The sequence below is a fragment of the Limanda limanda genome, chromosome 5 (assembly GCF_963576545.1).
Source record: "Limanda limanda chromosome 5, fLimLim1.1, whole genome shotgun sequence".
NCBI classification, from domain to species: Eukaryota; Metazoa; Chordata; class Actinopteri; order Pleuronectiformes; family Pleuronectidae; genus Limanda; species Limanda limanda.
In genome coordinates this window covers 30616056-30637580 of record NC_083640.1, presented here as the reverse complement: position 1 = coordinate 30637580, position 21525 = coordinate 30616056, and the positions used below count along the sequence as shown (strand labels likewise).

General features: G+C 39.5%; 1 protein-coding gene across 1 annotated transcript; it reads left to right on the top strand.

Annotated features, from left to right (window-relative positions):
• Positions 1–134: 134 nt before the first annotated feature.
• On the top strand, positions 135–15965 carry ccdc125 (coiled-coil domain containing 125). Its single transcript, XM_061071595.1, has 12 exons — positions 135–254; positions 3942–4235; positions 4589–4647; positions 4746–4832; positions 6604–6681; positions 8817–8902; positions 8988–9070; positions 9259–9371; positions 9704–9808; positions 10748–10898; positions 11944–12062; positions 14230–15965. Exons 2-12 carry the CDS (start codon positions 3986–3988, stop codon positions 14719–14721), a joined length of 1623 nt encoding a protein of 540 aa, XP_060927578.1. The 5' UTR covers positions 135–254; positions 3942–3985; the 3' UTR covers positions 14722–15965.
• The last annotated feature ends 5560 nt before the right edge of the window (positions 15966–21525 follow it).

The window sequence follows — 21525 nt, the reverse complement described above, 5'->3', positions numbered from 1 at the left end:
TGTGATGTTTGTGTAGATGGATACATGCCTTCAAACTTATTTTGAAGGTAACGACCGGAAGTAGCTCTAGGTGTCGATCTGATAAGACCTGACTGCGGTTAGAGCAGTGGCTTTCGTAATGCTGGAATGTAAAATAGTCGCTGCTCCGACTTCGCAGTTAATATTTAGTTACTTAACTTAATTTTAGTCTGCGCGTCGGTGGAGACTTTATCGCACCGTGGAAGATAAGAACGTGTATTGCTTTAAAGTTACAGGTAAGAGGAATTAGACTAATTCAATAAAAAACAAAGTATCGCTTATGTTAAGGGCCATTCTACTTTATATTGGAATCCACAGGTTGTTTTTGTAACAAACTGTATAGTTCAAGGTTTTGTTTTTGTGTGTTTTTATAAATATGCAGCAACACGTAAAATGAATAGGCTGCATGTCTTTTACTCATGAATTGAAGCAGGTGGCTTAAAGTAGACAAGTTTAAGGATTCACAAGCCAATTGAATGAGAAAGACTGGCATAACACAAAGGGTAGTAGGCTACATCACAGTCACACTAAATGGTAAATGGACTGTATTTATATAGCATTTAGCTAGTCTTCATGACCACTCAAAGCGCTTTACAGTACAGTGTTTGCCATTCTCCCATTCACATACATTTATACTGTGCATCTCTCTGTCACATATCTCTGTCATACACGTATCACTCACACACTCGCACAGACATCAGGGGTATCATCAGTATCTTGCCCAAGGCAGTGGTGGGAAGTAACTTAGGTAGACTTAGGTAGATTTTTCACATATCTGTACTGTACTTGAGTATTTATTTTCCTGACGACTTTTTACTTTTACTCGTACTCGCACGGCGCACCTCTCTCTCTCGCTCTCTCTCTCTCTCTCTCTCTCTCTCTCTCTCTCTCTCTCTCTCTCTCTCTCTCTCTCTCTCTCTCTCTCTCTCTCTCTCTCTCTCACTCTCTGCTCCCTCCCTCGGGAGATGTGCAGGTCCGGGGGCTTGTTTGCCGTCGGGGGGTGCAGCGCCAGAGATTGGTCTATCCCTCCGCAGGTTCACCTTCAGAAACCCTGTTACGAGTTCGACTACCTCCAGATAGTCCAGTTTGATCGTCTTCTCGTCTCTGACAGGGCCGTGACCGACTCTGGAGGGGCCGGTTGGAGGACCTCACTAAACCATCCGATGGGGAGTAGCGATGTGTGGGCAGGGACTTAATCAACGCATGCACATCCCCATCCACTTATTCCCTTTAAGGCCAATTTATGCTTGTACGTCTTTTGTAAAACGGATAGATAAGACCGCCCTATCCGTCGTGGAACGCCCTCTCCGAGCGCCTCGGAGAGCTTTTCGTACACGTCTGATTTTCTGTCTTTATGTCGGAGAGCCCACGGACAGCTCTTGGCTGTGATTGGTCCGCGAACAACATCATTTCCCTACGACGTCATTTCCCTACAACGTCATTTCCGGACCTCACACTTCCTGCCTTCTTCCCTGTGTCACATCAAACCCAAACACAACTACGATTCTACGATTAATGTGACGTGTGTGTTAAGCCAGCGGAGTTGTCCGGCTGACGGTGGCTCGTTAGAGCACTGACGGCATGTGTGCACGGTCACATACGGTTATAACGAGCTTTCAAAACGGCGCTAGCGGGCTAGGCTAGCGGGCTAGGCTAGCGGGCTAGGCTAGCGGGCTAGGCTAGCGGGCTAGGCTAGCGGGCTAGGCTAGCGGGCTAGCCACCATGCTAACTGCGGTGGTAACAGAGCAAAAACCCGACGTCACGACTTTAATTCCACTTCTATCATGACACTGTTTCTATAATACCGTCAGGTTAGAAGCAAACACTGGATAGTAGTTGTTAGTGTCGGGAGTCCCTGCTGACTGTGTGTGGAAGCTGGGGGGGAGCTAGCTCCGTGTAGCTTCTAGCTACATGTAGCCTCAAGCAGATTCAAGCTGTGGAATCAGCAACACAGTTGGGAAACAAGACCGGGGAACCGCTGCGCTAAGAAACGATAACATCAGCATCTTGACCCGCTGGGTGTCACTTTATTTAGTTCTGTTAGTTGCCATGGTTCAGTGTGTGGGACGCAAGCTAACAGATGTAAACAGAGACACGTGGACTTCTTCTTCCCAAATGGGGTAGGCTTCTCTGAGCTCGTCTTCCGTTGCGCCACCTATGGGTTTGGCGGTGAATTTTTTTCGACGTACAGTGGTCGGAGAAGCAAAAATCAAAAAGACTCTTTGCCCTTTGTGGAGCCCTCTCCGAGAAACGGATACGTAGAAGCATACTGGAGCCTTAAAGGCTCCAGTATGCTTCCAGGTGCTCAGGCAGGAGCTCGGTTCAGTTCAGTCTTTACTATTCTGTCTGATATTTGGCAGCAAAACGAGACTGTGTCCAGTGATTTTCTCTTTTCTGTACCAGCACTGTGCAGGCTGTTAACAAAAGATTTTGTGTGCCTAGTTTCCCTTTGCTGAGTTATAATAAGGGGCATTGTGTATCACTCTTGCTACTGATGAGAGGTCCATGTTTAGTGATATTTACAGAATGTTTTAGTGGTTATACTGTGGTTTATTAATGTTCTTGGGCAGACACAAGAGGCACTTGTTTATAGTTGATTCTTTGTTGTCTCTAGAAGTTCAGATGCACTGGTCCATTACTATTTGAACCTCAGCATCTAGGGTTCAATATTTGTAAAATTATACATTATATACATTATATGCATATTGTTGTTATAATTTTTCAGTCAGATTTATCTTGAGGAGAAACATTTTGGGTTGTTTTGTGTCTGTATAGGCCTACTATAAAAAGCACTTTGCATTTTTAATTTTGGTACTTATACATTTCAACACCAGATACTGTTGATACTTAAGTTCTTTTAATATGAGCTACTTTAAGACTTTTACTCAAGTCATTTTCTGACGAGTGACTTTTACTTTTACCGAAGTCACTTTCAGGTAAGATATCTGTACTTTTACTCAAGTATGGCTTTCAAGTACTTTATACACCACTGGCCAGAGGTCACCTAGGCACGCGGAATGGGGGAGATTGGGATCGAACCACCGACCCCCTGGATAGTGACTTACCAGATTTTGTACAAAATGTTAGTACATGATATAGTCTATCAGGTAGACACAGTCAGAAACCTGAGCCTCATATTTTTACAGTCAGTAAAAGTTTTCACAACTATTTTCAAGTATACCACATTTATCATTAGCATGATGAAACAACAGAGAAGATGAGGCTGCTGCATGAGGATTCACAGACAATGAGTTGGCAGGAAACATAGTGGTACAATATCATTACATCTATGAGCACTTTCTGTATTTGCAAACCACCCACTTAATTCTGCTGAGAGATTGACAAGTAAACATGTTTGGGACATTACGTGTGTAGGTATTTTAACAAAATGTTCATCTTTTGCAACATGATACTAAAAATCCTTCAGCCCTGGAAAATGTTACACAAAAATCGTGGCCCAGTTATTAGCAGCAACCCTGATCATGGCAATCATTTTTAGCTGTTGTAGTAGGTAATGAGTACATTTACCCATAAGATACCACGTACAGATAAAGTAACCCAAGTTAAAAGTTAAATGCAGAACTAGCTTGGTTATTGTTTGAAGGCTTTTGGACCCACTTTTTGGATATTCGGAATAATTTCAGTGCTCAGCATTGAGATTTTTCCAAATGTGAACTTGAAGCTAAAAATGGAAAGGATGGTTTGATTTGTGTGTGCTGTGAGCAATTTTGATATTTCCACATGCAAAGGATGCTTAAAATATAACAAAAAGAGACAAATCATGTAATTAATACAAATAACACTGTTTTACAGATAGTCCTGGGTGGGCTTTATAAGTCATATCATGGACTGAATAGGTTGAAATATGTTTTTGTGTGTTTTGAATCAACCCCTGATATTTTAACAAATACATACATATGTAGTTTTGCAGGTTTAGCAAATCCAGGTTAGGTTTGGCCTGGTTCAAATGGAGGTCAGTAAGGTCTTCAACCTGGAGGATGACATGGTGGATGGAGACCTTGGTGATGGAGTGGGTGTCAGAGCATCATCCAGCTCCGCAAGTAAGAAGAACCAAAGTTTTGCTGCTCTCTCAGAGACCCTGCTGCCCCAAGCAGAGCTCCTCCGGCGCAGTAGCCAGGCAGGAGAGACAGCTTGGATTGCTGGAATGAAGACTGCAAAGACACATCAGGGATTCGACTGGAGGGTGCCACATTGTGGTAAGAATGACATATGTGTGTGTGTATGTGTGTTTCTGTTTGTGTGCTGAAGAGATACACCCACAAGCAGAACAGGAACTGAACATGCAACAGACAACATGTACGATAATAGTGTATATATGCTGATTTTCCAATCAAGTGAGCAACTTAGTTTATTCCTACAGCACATTTAACCACAGAGTCAGATAAATCCATAAGCGTTTTTCAAGCCGTCACTTAGCAAATGTGGCATTGCTCTAAATATGTAAAGGTCTAGGGAGAAAACAAGAAAACACACACACACACACACACACACACACACACAGACCTCTGCTAGAAGGCATTTTCTGAGTATATTTTCTGTAAATCAATAGGCTCCCTTGATGACATGTCCAAAGCTGAGCTGACATACAGACTACAGGAAGCAAGTGAGGTAGGAAAAGGGAAGAAAAACAGGAAAAACTACAGTTATCTTTGTCCACTTCACTCCATGACACCGAACTGTAACTGATAGTTCTGCTGTGTTGACAGGTGATAGATGTCTTGTGCTGTGAGCTGGAGGTGGCACATCGTTACCTGGAAGGCAAATATCAAGCTCTCAAGATATTACAGGGAAAGGTAAAACAACACATACTCAATAACTTCATCTTATTACACCTCACTGTTCTGTAATTTACAAGAAAGAGCACCAGTACATAGATATCCATCATAAATGCTGCTTAGCAGGCCTCATTTTCTCATGTTGTTCCAGAGATCTTTTGTTCTGCTGGATTTTTTGTCCATGTTATTTTATCACAGGTAATCTCCCTCAAACTGAACCTGTTTTATACTGTCACCTGTTGAAGGACAAAAAGACAAAATGTAAAAATAAAAATACTGTGTTTTTGGTGTGGAGGGACGTGAATTGTATTTGTTCACGGGTCATGGTGACTGGTTTTGTTGTTTTCACTTTACATTTACACTTACTTTACAGTAAAGTAAACCTCTATTAAATACAGTACAACATGACAGTTTGTATGGTTTGAAATTGTCATTTATTATCACACTGGCATTTAATTATCACGGCAAACAATTACACTGCACTAAACTTTAGGTGTTAGTGTAAGGTGAAAATGGCAGGGCCGGTCTGTGTGACTTGTGGGCGAATGTGGTTCGCGTCTTTCTGTGCTGGGGACACAGAGTGTTCGTTTCTCCGGGAGACAGTGAACGTCCCTTGCATCTCACTCACACACACACACACACACACACACACACACACACACACACACACACACACACACACACACACACACACACACACACACACACACCTGGTGTGGAAATAAATTAAAAAAAAATAAAAATAAAAAAATCATAAAAAAATGTCAAAGTTAATAAAGAAAGTTATGTTGAACCAGCCCACTTCCGGGTTAAATCACACCCACTTCCGGATTAGGCCCCGCCCACTCCAAGTACGGATACGGATAATTCATATGGTTAACAGATACAGATACAGATACAGATAATGCTGTACTCGCTCATCCCTAGTAAGTAGTGACAAAATATTCGAAAGCAAGGTCTTTGTTTTAATAACAGGACCCCTTCCCTTGTGGTCTTACGTAATCCTGACCTAAATTATTTAGAAAAAAGCTATTATATTTACTAAATTAATAAATAATAATCCTTACAGATTCAATAGGGCCTCTCACCATTCGGTGCTCGGGCCCTAATTATGAAATGACCAAAACCAGCAGTGTGTCTCTCACTACTCTCTGCCCCCTCTATCCTTTCTGAAGCTTCTCCAAAACCACTGGTTTCTACTGAATATGTAATTTATTTTTATCAGACAGGGAATTTTTTTAAACAGCTGGTCACTGTAACAAATGTTACTGGAGCATTACATTACACTACATAACATATAGCTGATGCTTTTATCCAAAGCGACTTACAATAAGTGCAAAGGGTACAAACCCAGAACAGCAAGAATCATGTAAGTACAATTAGTCTTCAAAAAATCCAACTATAAGTGTTACATGTAAGTGCAACATAAGAGCAACTAAACTTAATTTGTTTTATATAAAAAAAATGTTTTTAAATACACCAGAAGTGACGATGCTTATTAGACCTCATCTTCTTTACCAAGGTTTAGTCGGAAGAGATGTGTCTTTAGCTTGCAGCAGACGATGTGTAGACTTTCTACTGTCCTGATGTCAATGGGGAGCTCATGATTTTGTCGAGTGGCAAGCTGTCTCTTGCAGTGAGGGAGCCGCAATCCGATTGGCCGATGCAGAGTGGAGTGGACTGGCTTGGGTGTAAGGTTTAACCATGTCCTGAATGTAGACTGGGCCTGATGCCTGTAGAGTCTTGATTTTATTAAGCCAATGGGTAAACATTACTCTTCTTCACACAGGCCATTCTTGACAAAGCCACAAGTCACACTAAAAGTCTCCTGCAGAAAAGTGATGAGAGGGCCAAGGCTCTGGAGAAGGTAACTGCTTTCCTGTTGCTCACAAAAGTGCATGCTCCTCAAACAAGGGTTTGGTCTGTTTACTTTAACATTCTAAAGCCGGTTTCAGCTCAACACTCAGGTACTAGCTGATCTTTGCCTGTTTATCATAGACAAACTGTGGGGCGCTGAGAAAGGGTGCCATAAAGAGAGATCTCTGTTCCTCTGTTGGACACATTCTGACTGATTGAATGTGAAATTTGGTAGTCAGATGGATCAAATTTCTGTGTTGAAGAATGGACCCTTTTCAAACTTGTCTAATCAGATTCTCTCTTTTAATTGTTTTCAATGCTAAATTATAAGGGTTTTATGTCATATGTACTACCAGCAGAGTGCAAAGGGCAGTGTGTGTGTGTATGTGTGTGTGTGTTTGTATGCATTTGGGGTAAGGCCTGTTGAATACCATGTTTTGGTACCCAAGTAATTCTACTTTCAATTCCTGGCATTATTTTACCATATTTGATGGTGTAACTTTAGGTTTTCATGCTTGCAAGTTGTGGAAACTGTTGGGTTTCTCTACAAATTTGTAAGGATTTAACCTTACTATGTTAATTGCCTTGAGATAATGTATATTGCTTGTTAGTGCTATACAATGCAATCTAATTGAATTGATTTCTGATATTGTACTTTGATTTTGCTCAGGAATTTTTTTGTCTCTTTCAACCCTCTCAGTTGTCTCTCTTTACACAGTATCATGTTTTCCATTTAGATAACATCACAAATTTAGTAATGATCCATTCACACAACAGTGTGCTCCTTGGTGCAGAAGATCTGAATAACCAATAAACCCTTAGGGCCTTTCAATACTGCTTTGCTCTCACCATGGAATAGTTAAAGTCTAGAACTGAGTCCAATGCCTTGCTGTTTGTACGTGGCACCAGCTATATTTGATGTTCTCATAAAAACCTGGAATTTTGTCAAATGGAACTTCAAATTTGCAAATAACTCTTAATTAACCAAAACTGCAGAAGTGCATTTTCTTTCAACGAACGATTACGAGTATTATCACACAGTGACAGCGCTTGGCTGTTCACATAATATAATAATAATATCACATACTTTTGCTGTTATCAGCCTGCAGTAAAAACGGCATTTAATCATTTTTGTCAAGCATATACTTACTGGTTGCTCCAACATTAACTGCAACGGCGTTCCAACATGGTTTTTTTTTAGTGTTGTCTTTATACAACATGTGCTGAGGATCATGCAGCTCACTGTACTTCTCCACTCCAATTATTAATTTAATGTCATCCATCTTCAAGAACCTCTCCGCTGTTTGCTCTGTTCAATTTCGGGTGTCGAGGGTAAATCAGGTATCCTCCACTCAATCCTATGTGGAGAGTACATAGCCCCCCCCCCCCCCTCTCTTTTTATCTAAATGACTGCTTGTGTGGCTGTAGTGGATGGGCAGAGGGGGACATTGATTGGTAAAATTGGTAAAATTAAAACTCCAGAACAACAGAAGGGGAATACAAACTATGGGATTCATATTTGATCATTTATATCATATAAAAAATGTCATCAATATCGTTTAAATTCATTTTTTCAGTGTGTTTCCTGGCGAGATACGCTCGCGGCGAGCTGACAAAATAGACTCAACGCCGAAACGATCGCTGCACGGCGCTAGGCAGCCTTGGCTTCCGCGCCGGTGTGAACCCGGCGTGAGGGTTCACACCGGACAATACAAACACAATAGTGTTGCAGCCAAAGGGACTACTTCTTCAGACGTGATAAAACGACAGAAAAAAACACAACATGCCTCCATACTGCTCGTGCGGAGCCCCGATATTCATATTCGACTAGAAACGGCATCATTTAGACCAAGTTTTAAGCCTAAAGACCACTACCGGAAGTAGCGATGCTAGCGGACATAGCGTGGAGATATGTATCTTTCTATCTATCTATCTATCTATCTATCTATCTATCTATCTATCTATCTATCTATCTATCTATCTATCTATCTATCTATCTATCTATCTATCTATCTATCTATCTATCTATCTATCTATCTATCTATCTATCTATCTATCTATCTATCTATCTATCTATCTATCTATCTATCTATCTATCTATCTATCTAAAAGTTACTAAAATATACCAATCGTGATCTCCTACAGGAGGTTAACAGTCTGCAGTGGGAGCTTAGCTTCAGCCAGGTCCAAATGAAGAAGTTTGAACAATCCTGGGAGCAGAAATACAATGGGTTTGACTTTCTTATCACACTCTCGTGTCTGTGTTTGTTATGTTCACTGTTTGCATCATAATATTATTGTTGTTGTCCTAATCAGAATTTTGAGTGAGAACAAGGCTCTGACTGACAACCTCCAGGAAAGAGAGAATGAGATCCAGGAGCTCCGGGCAGAAAATTCTGGTAAATGCAGATTAATGTAGAATGATTTTGAGGTGACCCAGACATGTCTGCAGAGATCCAAGTTACTACATAACAGCTCCTAACTCCCACTCAAAAAACCTTTCCATACTTACACACACATCTCATGGTCCTAGCACATGGAATTGAATATGTTATTCATCATGAACATTATGTGTTTTTGTTTACAGTGCTAAGTCGGCAGTGTTTGGAGCTTCTGTCGATGTTGAATGTGAGGGAGCAGAGAACTTATCAAGAAACCAAACCTCAGGACAGCTTATTGAGAGACGCAAGTGTTTTGGAGGTGAGAGAGCACCAATCAACATTGCGCGCACACACACACACACACACACACACACACACAAACAAATACACACACACACAGATATAATATTTATAGTCAAATATCAGTAACAAGGCTCCACATTCAGGTCAGTTACTTCACACTTCACACACTGTGTAATGTCCAAACCACTCAGCAAATTTAGCTGGTAATAACGCAGGTCTCACATCAAGCTTATGGCCTCGGCTCACAAAACAGCCTTGCATGACTCGCAGTTGAATTTCCAGTAAAACCAGAATGGAGAAGCAGAACCGTATCTCTTGGTTTTCTCTCTCTTTTTTTTCTTTTTCTAGCTGGCAGTCTTGGGGGCCTGCCGGTGTCTTGGAGTTGTGGAAGCTTGTCCATGCAGTCACACTGCTGCTACCAGCAGGAAGCAACTAATTAAGCTGCAACAGGAGGTATATAACTTTTAAAGTATTCACCTGTGTCAACTGTGTATTCTTCTTAATTTGGCTCATAAACCATCATTGGTGTTCAGATGATTGTTATTTTCGGATTTGCCCATCTTTTGCTTGATTCCCTTGTTTATCGATTCTCTTGTTTATCTCAGCTTGTTCACAATCTTACGCAAAACTTCAACCAAAACACAATGGTAACCAGGACAAAAAGCAGTGACCGTGACACTTAACTAATGTAGCAATGATTAGTATTTGTCAATTAACAAATGTCAAAATAATATGTAACGAATGGCTGACATATAAGTGAATCTAAAAATAACATCAGGGTGTCCAAGGCTAAAATAACAAATTTCAGTACACTAAAAGTCAGTCAAGATATCAAGCTAAATCAAATAAACATGATCAGTCAACAAAGGCTTAGCAGCAGCAACTTCCCTCGGGCAGAGATCAGCTGATGGTGATGGTGTCCAGGTATTCAAGGAGGGAATGAGGGCTTGTGAAACCTGAAACACTGTCACAGTTCCTTGTAGCAGAACAAATAGGAAACACATTGCAGATAACATAGCTGTAAAAAAAGAGTTCTGTCATTGTAAAGTTTCAATGCTACTTCCTGACAACCAGTGCTGAAAACAATTTAACATTTTCCAATGTGGGCAGTGGTCGTGAATGACTGCAGAGCAAACATGGCATCATAGCTCAAATTATAAAGGAGAATTCAAAAGATAATCTGATAGATATTCTATAAGAGCCAATTATTTCATTTGGACCCCTGACGATCAGACCAGCATGTTTTAGCTTCAAAGCTCTCAAACTGCTGTCTGGGGGAGGATTTGACTTTTAAAAAAAAATAATTTATCTTTCTAAATTTAAAAGAAAGGTTGTTAGAATTAGAAACTGTCTGTGTGTGTGTGTTTGCCAACGCATGCATGTGTTCTCCAGCTTGATACTCAACGTTCAAGGAGAGAGGAGGCATTGATGGTTGCAGATGCTTTTCGCATCGCCTTCGAACAGCAGCTGAGGAAACGGAGTGACTGCTTCCTGCTTATGGCTGAGACAAACATCCAGAAATCCCAACACTTAAAAGTTGCAGGCAAGTCTACCAAATGCAGCGCATTGCATGAGTTAAAACTGGACAGTGAAGTGTGTAAATTAATGAATATGATGCACATATTATGGTATAGCATGGTTTACAGTATGTTTAGGTTTGGCATGGACCATGGTAAAACTTGAAACTATTTAAGAGTAGAAGAAAAAATAGGTACAAAAGTGCAATTCAATTACAGACATAATACATGATAATTTGAACTCCATCAATAACCATCAACTATATTTAAAAATAGGAAACATGTTTGCACTTCCTCCCACTTTCCAGAAATGTAGTTAAGGTTCATAGTGTAAGATTAAGGTGAAAGGGATCTATGGGCAGAGAGTGAATATAAAACAATGCTAGTGATGTTTTCACTAGTAAGTAATCATCTAAATTGTACAAATTTCTGTTTTCTTTATCCTAGAATGAGCCTTTTATATTTAAATACTTTATATTTACATCGGCAGTGGGTCCCCTCTACGGAGGCCGCCATGTTTTTTACTGTAGTGCAAACTGGAAAAACTAAACACGTTTGAGTTTTTATAACAACTGAAGGCTACCAAAGGTTTTCTCTCATGTTTTGAACGGGAGGGTGAGGTAAGGGGTATTCAGCTGCAACATGCAACTTCACCACTAGATATCACTAAATCCTACACACTGAACCTATAAAATACAATGTATTTTCGCAGCCTTTTTACACATTTGGAGCCTGAGTCTGTGCAGTAGCAATCAAGGAATGGAGCTGCCGTGGCAAGTTCCTGTCAATGCACGCTCTCAAGCTATCATGAGTCAATCATGAGTCAACAACCTTTAAAGTTGTTGTTAAAAACAATTTTTTAATTCATTTGAATTTTTATCCAGCCCTCAAATAGAATTAGGTCTCTAAAATGAACAAAGATGAACTAGATAGGGATAGAGATTATACATATTCCCTGTCAATTCCATTTTTATTTTTACAATGTCTCTGTTTTCCCCATTAAGCCATATATAATTGTTGATTTTAGTACCACATATTTTCTATTTATTGTAACCACTTATTTCCTCCCAGGTTTAAACAATAGTCCTTTAATAAGTGTAAGCCAGAGGTTGAGAGGACTGCTACCTTCCAGTTTGGAGTTGAAGACACCTGATGGTCTTTTAGAGACTCTCTACAGACTGCTGGAATTGGTTAGTATCTCCTTTGGAATCTATAGGCCTGTTATCTACAGATCACAGCACAAATAATACATTTACTGTTATTTACTACTTTTAAGTAACTAGTTCCTAAAACATTTCAAACAAGCTGTTTCTGCCTTTTCAGAATTTCTCCACATTAAGGCAGGTATAAAAAATAGTGATCACATCACAGAGAGGGGTAGGCTTGTCAACAGACGGCTAGGTAAAGAGGACAACTTCCTCTGCATCTGCTTCACCTTCATCTGTTAGTCTTGGCAAAGTGACCGCAAAGTTTCACTCTGCAATGATATATGTTTTTATTTTCTTGCCATTATCATTTGTACAAATGGGAATAATGGTGCACATTGTCATACAGCCCTTTATTACAGAAATAATGACAGTAGTGACAGAATGAAAAATAGAGAAGTGGAGAGAGAAGTTCAGACCATACTTACTACCACACTGGACCAATCTGGGTCTGTTTCATGCATTGGAAATAATCAGTTACAAGCACCTAATTTGTATCAGAATTACATCTGCTTGGTTATAGGAGTCGATTAACTGTACAGACACTGTTTTGTCAACAGTTACTTATTCAATTGTGAAAGAAGGGCATTTTAAAGAAAACACAGACATACATACACTGGAATATACAACATCAATCTCGAGGATGCATAAGAAACATGATAGTACTTCTAGAATATCTAAAGAAATAATGTCTCTGAGTAATTATTATCTTATGAGCAGGTGAGCTTGCACCTTGCTTGGTTGCCATTGTACTGCTGGATTTGTCAGGCAGTTATAAAGAAAAATAGCTTGTAGGTGCTTTTGCACAATACTTTAATACATAATACTATATATTGATAGTGTGACTTAAAATAACGTTGAAATACTACACCACCACTTCACATCGTGTTTTTGTTGTTCAAAAAAGGTTTCCATCTCATCTCATTTTGACCTACATGCCCATTGGTGCCTACTGCTTAGAATGACTCAGGTGCATTTGCTATTAAAACAATGTGGGCACTGGGTGGGAAAGTGACAACTGCTTCATCTGAAACTAGCAAATACACTTGCATGGTGTGAAAGAACAGGAAACACAGGGTATGAGGGAAAAGCACATTTACATGACATTAATGTAACTTTTCTGTTGTTACTTAAAAGTAAACTAGAAAAGTACTCAGCCTCCTCTGGTACTTTTTTATGGTAGACAAATGAATCGTGAAACTATAAAATATTCACGGTAAATCATTTATCTTGATCAATGAAGATAATACTGCTGCTACACTGCTGGAGAAATTTACTGAATGGTTGAACTCAGGCACAGCTTCTTATCTCATCACTCATTTGTATCTGTGCTCATCTGTAAGTGAACTTACTGTAAAGCATCCTGAATTTATTAATGTTTCTGTATCTGTTCATGACCTAAAATCAACATCTAAAATCAACGAACCTACTCAAGGCCGATATATGCTTCTCCGTTTTGACTGACACGGACAGAGGAACGCCCTCTCCGAGCGCCTCTGAGAGGTTTTCGTGCACCTCTGATTTTTCTTATCCATGGATATTTCGGAGTGCCTAGGGACAGCCCGTGGCTTTGATTGGTCCGCTTACAACATCATTTCCGCACAACGTCATTTGCGGAATCTCACATTTCCGGACCTCAAACTTGTTTCATAAAATACGTTACAAGCAAGTCCTCTTCCATGTCAAGCAGCTCCAGTTCCATCAACAGCCTTTGTCTGTTAGTTGCCATCGTTCACTGTGTGTGAGGAAGGCCGGGAGGAGGTAAATAAACAAACGTGGACTTCTTCTAGTAAAAAGAGGTAGGCTTCTCTAAGCTCGTCTTCCGTTGCGCCACCTACTGTTCTGGTGGTGAATTGTTTTCAGCACCCCAGCCTTCGGAGAAGCATAAATGAAAAAGAGTCCGTGGGATCCGTTTGTCCCTCCGCGCGCAACGGAGTCGGAGTAGCATATTTCGGCCATTACTTTCTATTTTAAACCCTTGAACACTCAACATTGCTGCTCTGCAGCATAGTTTGTTTGTGGAATAATCTAATGGTATTAAATGGTCTTCCTGTGAGAAGGTCACTGAAAATTAGATCATCAATTATCTATATTATTTCCCCAGAAAGAAACATTTTTGTCATTAATTACTGGTGGTTGTTTACTCCTCTAGCTGAATGACAAGGATGAGGCGTTGGCTCACCAGAGGAAGGTGAGCATCATGTTAGCCCACAGTGCAGAGGAACTGCAGAGACAGTTGCAACTAGATTCACATTGCCTGCCATCAGATCCATCAGAGTCCTGCATCTTGTCAAAGCGACCACAAGATACATCAGGGAATCATAACTGGTCTCAACAAACAACTGATTTATCAGAGTCAAATGTCCAAGAAGAGCTAGAGCTAGCAGTTCCCCAGCTTCAGCCAGGAAAACCACAAGGCAAGTCTGTGACTGTTCCACAGGAGCCGTCAGCCCCATTACAGACCAACATCCCGCCCCTGTCTAACCACAAGAGCAATGATTCTAAAAATGAAACGTCCAGACCAACCAGAGTCCTGATCCACTCACAGGATCCATCCGATGTCTTGCCTCAGCCACAGACACAGCAGTTAGGTTGGAAAAAGAAACAAGGAAGATATGGATGTAGCCTGTGGGGCTCTATCTGAAGGACTGGAATGGAAGCCTATGATTTTCCCTGATTGCTAACTGATGTCCTTGAAAAACACTCAAATGTGGTACTCTTGGGCTATAGAGTTGAGATGGGACAACAAAAGTGGCAAACCAAAAACTTTTCTGAGAACTTGTTAAACTAGCGGTTACTTATGTAAAATGAAGCATTGTCCTGAATCAGTTTGAAAATCCAGTGAGTTTGTCTGGTCATGTGTCACTTACTTGTGTAGGACTATGACAGGTTCCTCCTTCTGTGTGAAGGAGAGAAATGTCTATCTGATCCATCGTATGCTGGTTATGCCTTACTGGACAATGTGAGAGGAATTAACATTTCTGTTTTGTGTCTCACTTTTTGACAAACAGTTTGAAAAAAAACTTGATGTGCATGGTTATAAGGAAACAGGGAAATAGTGTGATCATGTTCAAAGGGGAATTAGTAAATGGATGGGTTTATAAAATGTTTCACTATTTTTTTTTACTAACTCTCCAACCTTTCAGCCTTGTAATTTACACATACAATGTGGTTTCTCATTATCAACAGCTTAGTCCTTCAGTCTAACATGTCCTCTTCTGTAAAATACAGAAGTATTGGAGTTTAAATTAAACACTCTAAATGTCCTCTGTAATTATTAATGGACATTTTTGTTACGAGACTAGTGCAGGTCCATGTCATATATTGTGAAATGTAACATCTAACTTTGCTTTTGTAATCAAAAAAAGTAATTGTACAATGGTTAGCATGATGTGAATCCTTCTATTTAATTTAATTTAATTTGCACTGCAAGACTGTCACCATACTGTCCCCATGAAATATGTTCCATTTTTGATCATTTCATGAAATTTGTGAATATCAACCTTGTCCATTTATGCCTTCATACTTAACCAAATTCAGTTGAAGAGACTGGATGCAGCTCTGGCCTAATTACAATTTCAGTCTGAAATTTTTTTTCTTGACTTACACTCTCATGTGTCAAATTTCTTTTTGGTCTAATAGTGGTACAGGTTAAAAGTTAGAACATTTTGGTTAAAATATAATCATAATGATCTTTGTCAAAACAGTATGAAGCATGTCTGAGCCAACAGAATAATTTGGGATAAGTGTGGGAGAATGATGATGTGAATGTAGTTACACCTACAGCTTATTTGTTATAAAGGACTGTGTATCTATGTATGTGTACCTCAGAATTTTTTTGTAGGTGAGATGCTGTTGTTAAGGGCAAAATAAAGAGGTTGTTCTGAACATTTGGTGGTGAGTTCTTATAGTGAAATGATCAAACCTAATTGCATTTGTGAATCAGCTGAAGCCAAAGTAGTTTTTTGCGTTACATGTTGGCATAAAGGTCATGGTTGTGGTTTTAATATGGCTGAAATTGGATCAAAATATTCAGGTGATACATGCTGTTGGAAGTCAATAAAATAAGTGTAATGTGTAATTGGTACTAAATATACAACTTTGATGGGGTACTTGTGTCGCAGTGTTGTTGATGAAATGAAGAATTTGTGTTGTTGCATCCATTAAGTAATGGCTGCAGCTGCCACCTAATTAATTTGACTTGGTTGCTTGATGAGATGGCAAAGTAAACAAATGATCAAATAAATAATGAATAATAATAATGAACCTAAAAGTCTAAACAACATCAAAGTGAAACTAACTATACACTTGTTTTGAAATACGTTTTCCTAAGAGCCTAATAGATTGTGAACCACTGGTTTAACAATGTTTTTTTAACATTTTTTATAGACTTGTCTCAGGGTTAGGGTTATGTAGCTGTATCTGTTTGTTCAATTTAGTCTAGAAAGTAATCAAAGTAAAGTGCAGCACTAAATGTTGAGTGTACTAATTGTAAGTCGCTTTGGACAAAACCGTCAGCCAAATGACATGTAATGTAATGTAAACAACATTTTCACCCCTGAAATGATACTACGAGGAGCTCAACAATAAAGATCTTAGAACTACATTTCTTTACTAAATTAATTAGAATTTAATTAACCTCTGCCATGGCTTAATAGTCCATTTAAATTAAATTAAGATGTACAAAAATTGCACCTGAATTTGAGTCAAAATGCAACTACATACTTGGACACATGAAAGAAGAATACGATGAGTAAAAATTTGACAAAATAATCTGACAAATGCTCGGAATGAAAGGGCTAATTTACATAATCAGGGTGAAGTTTATAGTCATTCACCAGAGAATGGTCTTTTGGTCAGGTTGAATCAGAGCATGCTTTACAAGAAGTGATCAGCTGAGGGCAGTGTTTGTCTATATGTGGTTACTGTCACATACACTTTGGTGAACACACACATTATCATAATAAACAACCAATGTGAAGCATTAGGGGCGGCTGTGGCTGAGGGGTAGAGCGGTCGTCCTCGAACCTGAAGGTCGGTAGTTTGATCCCCAGTCTTCCCCATGCCAAAGTGTCAAGATGCTGAACCCTGATTTGGCACTCATAGAACAACAAAAGTGATTCTATTAGATGCACTTTATGAATGTAGGAGTGATATAAAAAAACTGTACTGTAAAGCGCTTTGAGTGGTCATCAAGACTAGAAAAGTGCTATATAAATAAAAAAACATTATTCCAGACATTAAAGATGCTAGGAAACAGTGTGTTTGTCTATAGTTGGTTGTAATCATTTCATAAAGGTATCTTATGTTTAAATGTTGGCAAATCCTTTTCCACAATTTTTTTCTGCTGTCAATAAATAAAACAATAAAATCATCCATATTTTACAGTCTCAGACACAGCTATTATAGCTTAAGAGTCACTGAGTATTGTTTTTTGGCCTGCTGCTGCGATGGCATTGTGAGGACCTAAAATTATACACAACTGTTTTATTATTATTATTATTAAAATGGAAACATTTACATCATTTATTATTGTTGATTTTGCTTTAGGTTTTTTTGTCCATGTTTTTGTTCTTTTTGCATAAATTATATATGGAGTTTTTTTGTAAATAAAAGCCTCAACTTTTTTAAAGTAATCCTGCCTGCTGAGTCTGCCCTCCTACCACCTTCTTAGCTTGAGCTATGCTACAGTGATCCTCACAAAGTTGCCGAACTTTCCATCCTGCTACAGAGCTTGCTGCAGCAGCAAAGTGACTGAGAAGCAAGATGTGAGCAGGACAATGCCAGGAAGAGTGCTGGGAAGGGAGGCTGCACCAGTTCACTCAGCTCCAGTAGAAGGTACAATCAGAACACCAGGTGCACCAGCAAATGATTGAATTTGCATTAGCTATCCCTGGTCCACTCTGGCAGTCCAGTGCACCTCAACCTGTTCTGCCAGAACCTTATCCGAACCTGACACCCCTCTTCCAGTCGAGCGAGGTTTCCTGGCTGGACCCGAAAATGCAGCCTTATCGCAAGGATGTAGATATTGAACTCCACGTAACAATTTTTAAAAGAATCGCCAGCGCATCCCAGTGACCTTCAAGAGTGGGGACTACATCTGGCCCCCCTTCTGAATGGTAAAGCAAGAGCTGCTTATGTAGCTATGATCATGGATGAAGTAATGTACTATGCCAAAGAGCTAAAGAGTTGCAGACACACATTAAAGAACTGTAGGACAAGTGGATGGTGCCAAAAGAAAAAACTAAGGACCAAATAGATTTGATCGTGATGGAGAAGTTTCTGAGAGTTCTCAACCCTGAACTTCGCCACTGGCTAAACCCATCAACATCATAGAAAGCTGGAGAGATGGCTGAAGCTGTCTTTGCTACCAGACACCCATTAAAAAGTTACACCACTCCCAGACAAGCCCATCATCATCATCATGGAACAGATTTAGGAACCCATATCAAGGTACTCCCGGTCAGACAGGTCACTTAAAGGCAGAATGTCCAGGAGAGCAGGTTAGTAAAATCTCCATTAGGGTTTCTCCCTTGTCTGTAGATTGTCACCAATAGTGAGATCAGGTCTTAGTGCCCTCTAGTAATCGTGAGCGCACCACTTGTTTTTTCATCAAGTAAAAGCCTTGTGTTGCCCTCCTAGAGTAAAACAGTAGCTATACTCTAGTCTTGTCAGACAAGATTGTCTCCCCAGGGATGTCCATTTCAGTGGAAAACTTAAAGTTGAGTGTGTTCATGGTGATGATGTAGATTACACCATAGCAAATGTCAAAATTCAAGTTTTGGTAATTGGTAGACATCCATACCAAATAGTGCTAGGTAGGGATTTACCAATATCCAAAGGAACTGATAGCCAGGTGGGAGGAACGGGATCCCTGTCAGTTTTGTGACAGGATGATTGCAGTCACCAGGTGCAAACACATGGCACAAGCAGCCACAGCAGCAAGAGCCATGTGTAGAGTGGAGTGAGCTACCATGTTCAGGCAGTGAAGTTCCTGATGTTGAAGGATCAAGACGGTGTTGTGCTAGAAAGAGCAGAGCACAGAGGAGACAGGATAAAGGCAGGGGAAATAAGATTGTTGCAGTTCCAGTGCCAGAGAGTAATGCGCTAATGGCCATTCCTAGTACCCAGCTTCAAAAACAGGATCGCTCTCTGGCGCCCCCTATTTTCAAAGTGTGTGACTGACACCACTCAGGTCACAGAGAGAGATAGGGAGGTATTTCTGGTTAAGGGGGTGAGCAGTTGTATCATCACAGCTTGAGGCCCACAGTCTTGCAGCTAGCTCATTCAGTACCCTGGACAGGTCACTGATGCCGACTCAAAACCTACTCCAGAATGACAACTGGCTTTTATTGGCAACATCAGTTTGCTGATACATGTCAGTTCTGCAAATTTTGTCCTCAGTGCCAGTTTACAGAAAGGGTGACAGGGCTCCACTTGTCGACATGTGATTCGTAGATACACCTTTCTCCTGTATTGCTATGGACATTGTGACCCCCCTGGAGAGGAGAAGTGCAGGGCATAGGTCTTTTTTGCTAGTGTGTGATTATGCCACAAGATATCCTGAAGCGTTCCCCTTATGAAAGGTCAAGGACTGTCACCTTTTCAGGGGCACATTTAATCTCAAAAAGCTTTTGTACCATTTAGCTGATGTTTCTGGGCTGAAATATTTAAATTGAACGAGACCTGACAGAGTCAGATATAGGCAAGTTAAATGTAGTTAAGATATAAAGTAAGAGTACTCATTCGATTATTATGTTATTTTATTAAGCTCTATGAAATCATCAGATCATTTATACTGAATCAGCGGTGTAAGCAGCAAGTGAAGCTTGAGCAAAAAACATTCTAAAGACTTATATAGATAAAGGGACATAAGATATATTGTGAGAGCTTGTTTTGCGCTTTGATTGTAGTTGAGTAACTGGATATGTAATGCATTGAAGAACTTCACAGGGAAAAAGCATTTAGGTACTGAGAAATAAAATCTTTTATATGTAATTGTATTTCTACTACTATTTTTACATATTTCCTTTGCAATTGTATATTTTTATGAATAAATACATATTGGCCATCATAAATATTGAGTTTCCACTGGTATTAAAATTGCAAAACAGGTGTTTCTAAGAGACACCATGATTCATCTGTGCTTTTTAAGGATGCATCGTGATCTCCCATCTGGATCATTCCACATCATCAGTTGCATGAAATAGTGCTCTGTGTTATTAATTTGTTAATGATTGGCGCAGCATTACTCATAAATAAAAGATTTATATTTAACCCCGTTTTGTAAAAGCAATGCTAGTATGAGTATTGTGGCAAAGTCTCTTGCCACTCAGGGTCTCCCAACACAACCAGACAACAGACACTTAACAGGTCTATTAATATAAATTAAAAATAAATTCAATCACTTACCGTAAAGCCTGGACAATAGCCTATTTCAGGTCATAGCTCAGCTTGGCTTTAACCCTGTCTTTCAGTCGTACATGCTGATGTCTGTGACTGTGACTCCTGTTTGTGTTTGTCAGTCTGTCTGCACTTAAACTGGTTATAATATGGTTACATATTATACTTAAGAAGGCTGCTTTTAAATAGATAAAACAAAAATTTTAAATTGAAACAGTAACAGGTATTTGAATAATCACGCAATCCGTCTGGTGAGATTCCGGATATCTCATTAAAAAAAACTACTTATTTACATCCTCAAATGCCGAGTTCTCTACTCACACTTTAAATCAAGCTCTGCCCAGGGATTTTAAGGATTTTAACAGGAAAAAATAAATAATTTTAACTCTAAATTTTGATCAGCTCTTGACAGTGTGGCACTTGATAAATCACAGACTAAACTAAGGCCATGGAAAATACGTCATTCATTATCAAAATGTGAGGAGTTTGCAGATTTAAAAAAAAACAACAAGATAAGTATCCTTGTCAGTATTGTAAACACCATAGAAACGCCAAATAACTCAATCTGTAGCGCCAGATGAACCTGATGCTCCAAATCAAGTTATAAACTGCACTTTCAGCATGGAACCATGGATGAGTAGCAATTTTTTCAAATTAAACAAATTTAAAACTGAAATTCTTGTAATTGGTACTGATGATCAGAAACAAAACATAAATAGCAAACTTGGAAGTCTGGCGCATCACAACAAATCAAAAGAAAACAACCTCGGATTTACACTTGTCTCAAAACTAGATTTGAATTCACACAGACAATTTCATGAAGATTGCCTTTTACCATTTAAAAAACCTTGCAAGACTAAGACCCTACCTCACTTTGGAAGATGCCAAAAACTTGACTCATGCTTTTATACTTTCTAGCCTGGACTACTATAATGCACTATATTTAGGATTGCAGAAACTAATCCATTGATCGACTACAATTTGTACAAAATTCAGCACCCTGTTTAATTTAATTTAATTGTTTAATGACAAATAGGAAAATAGA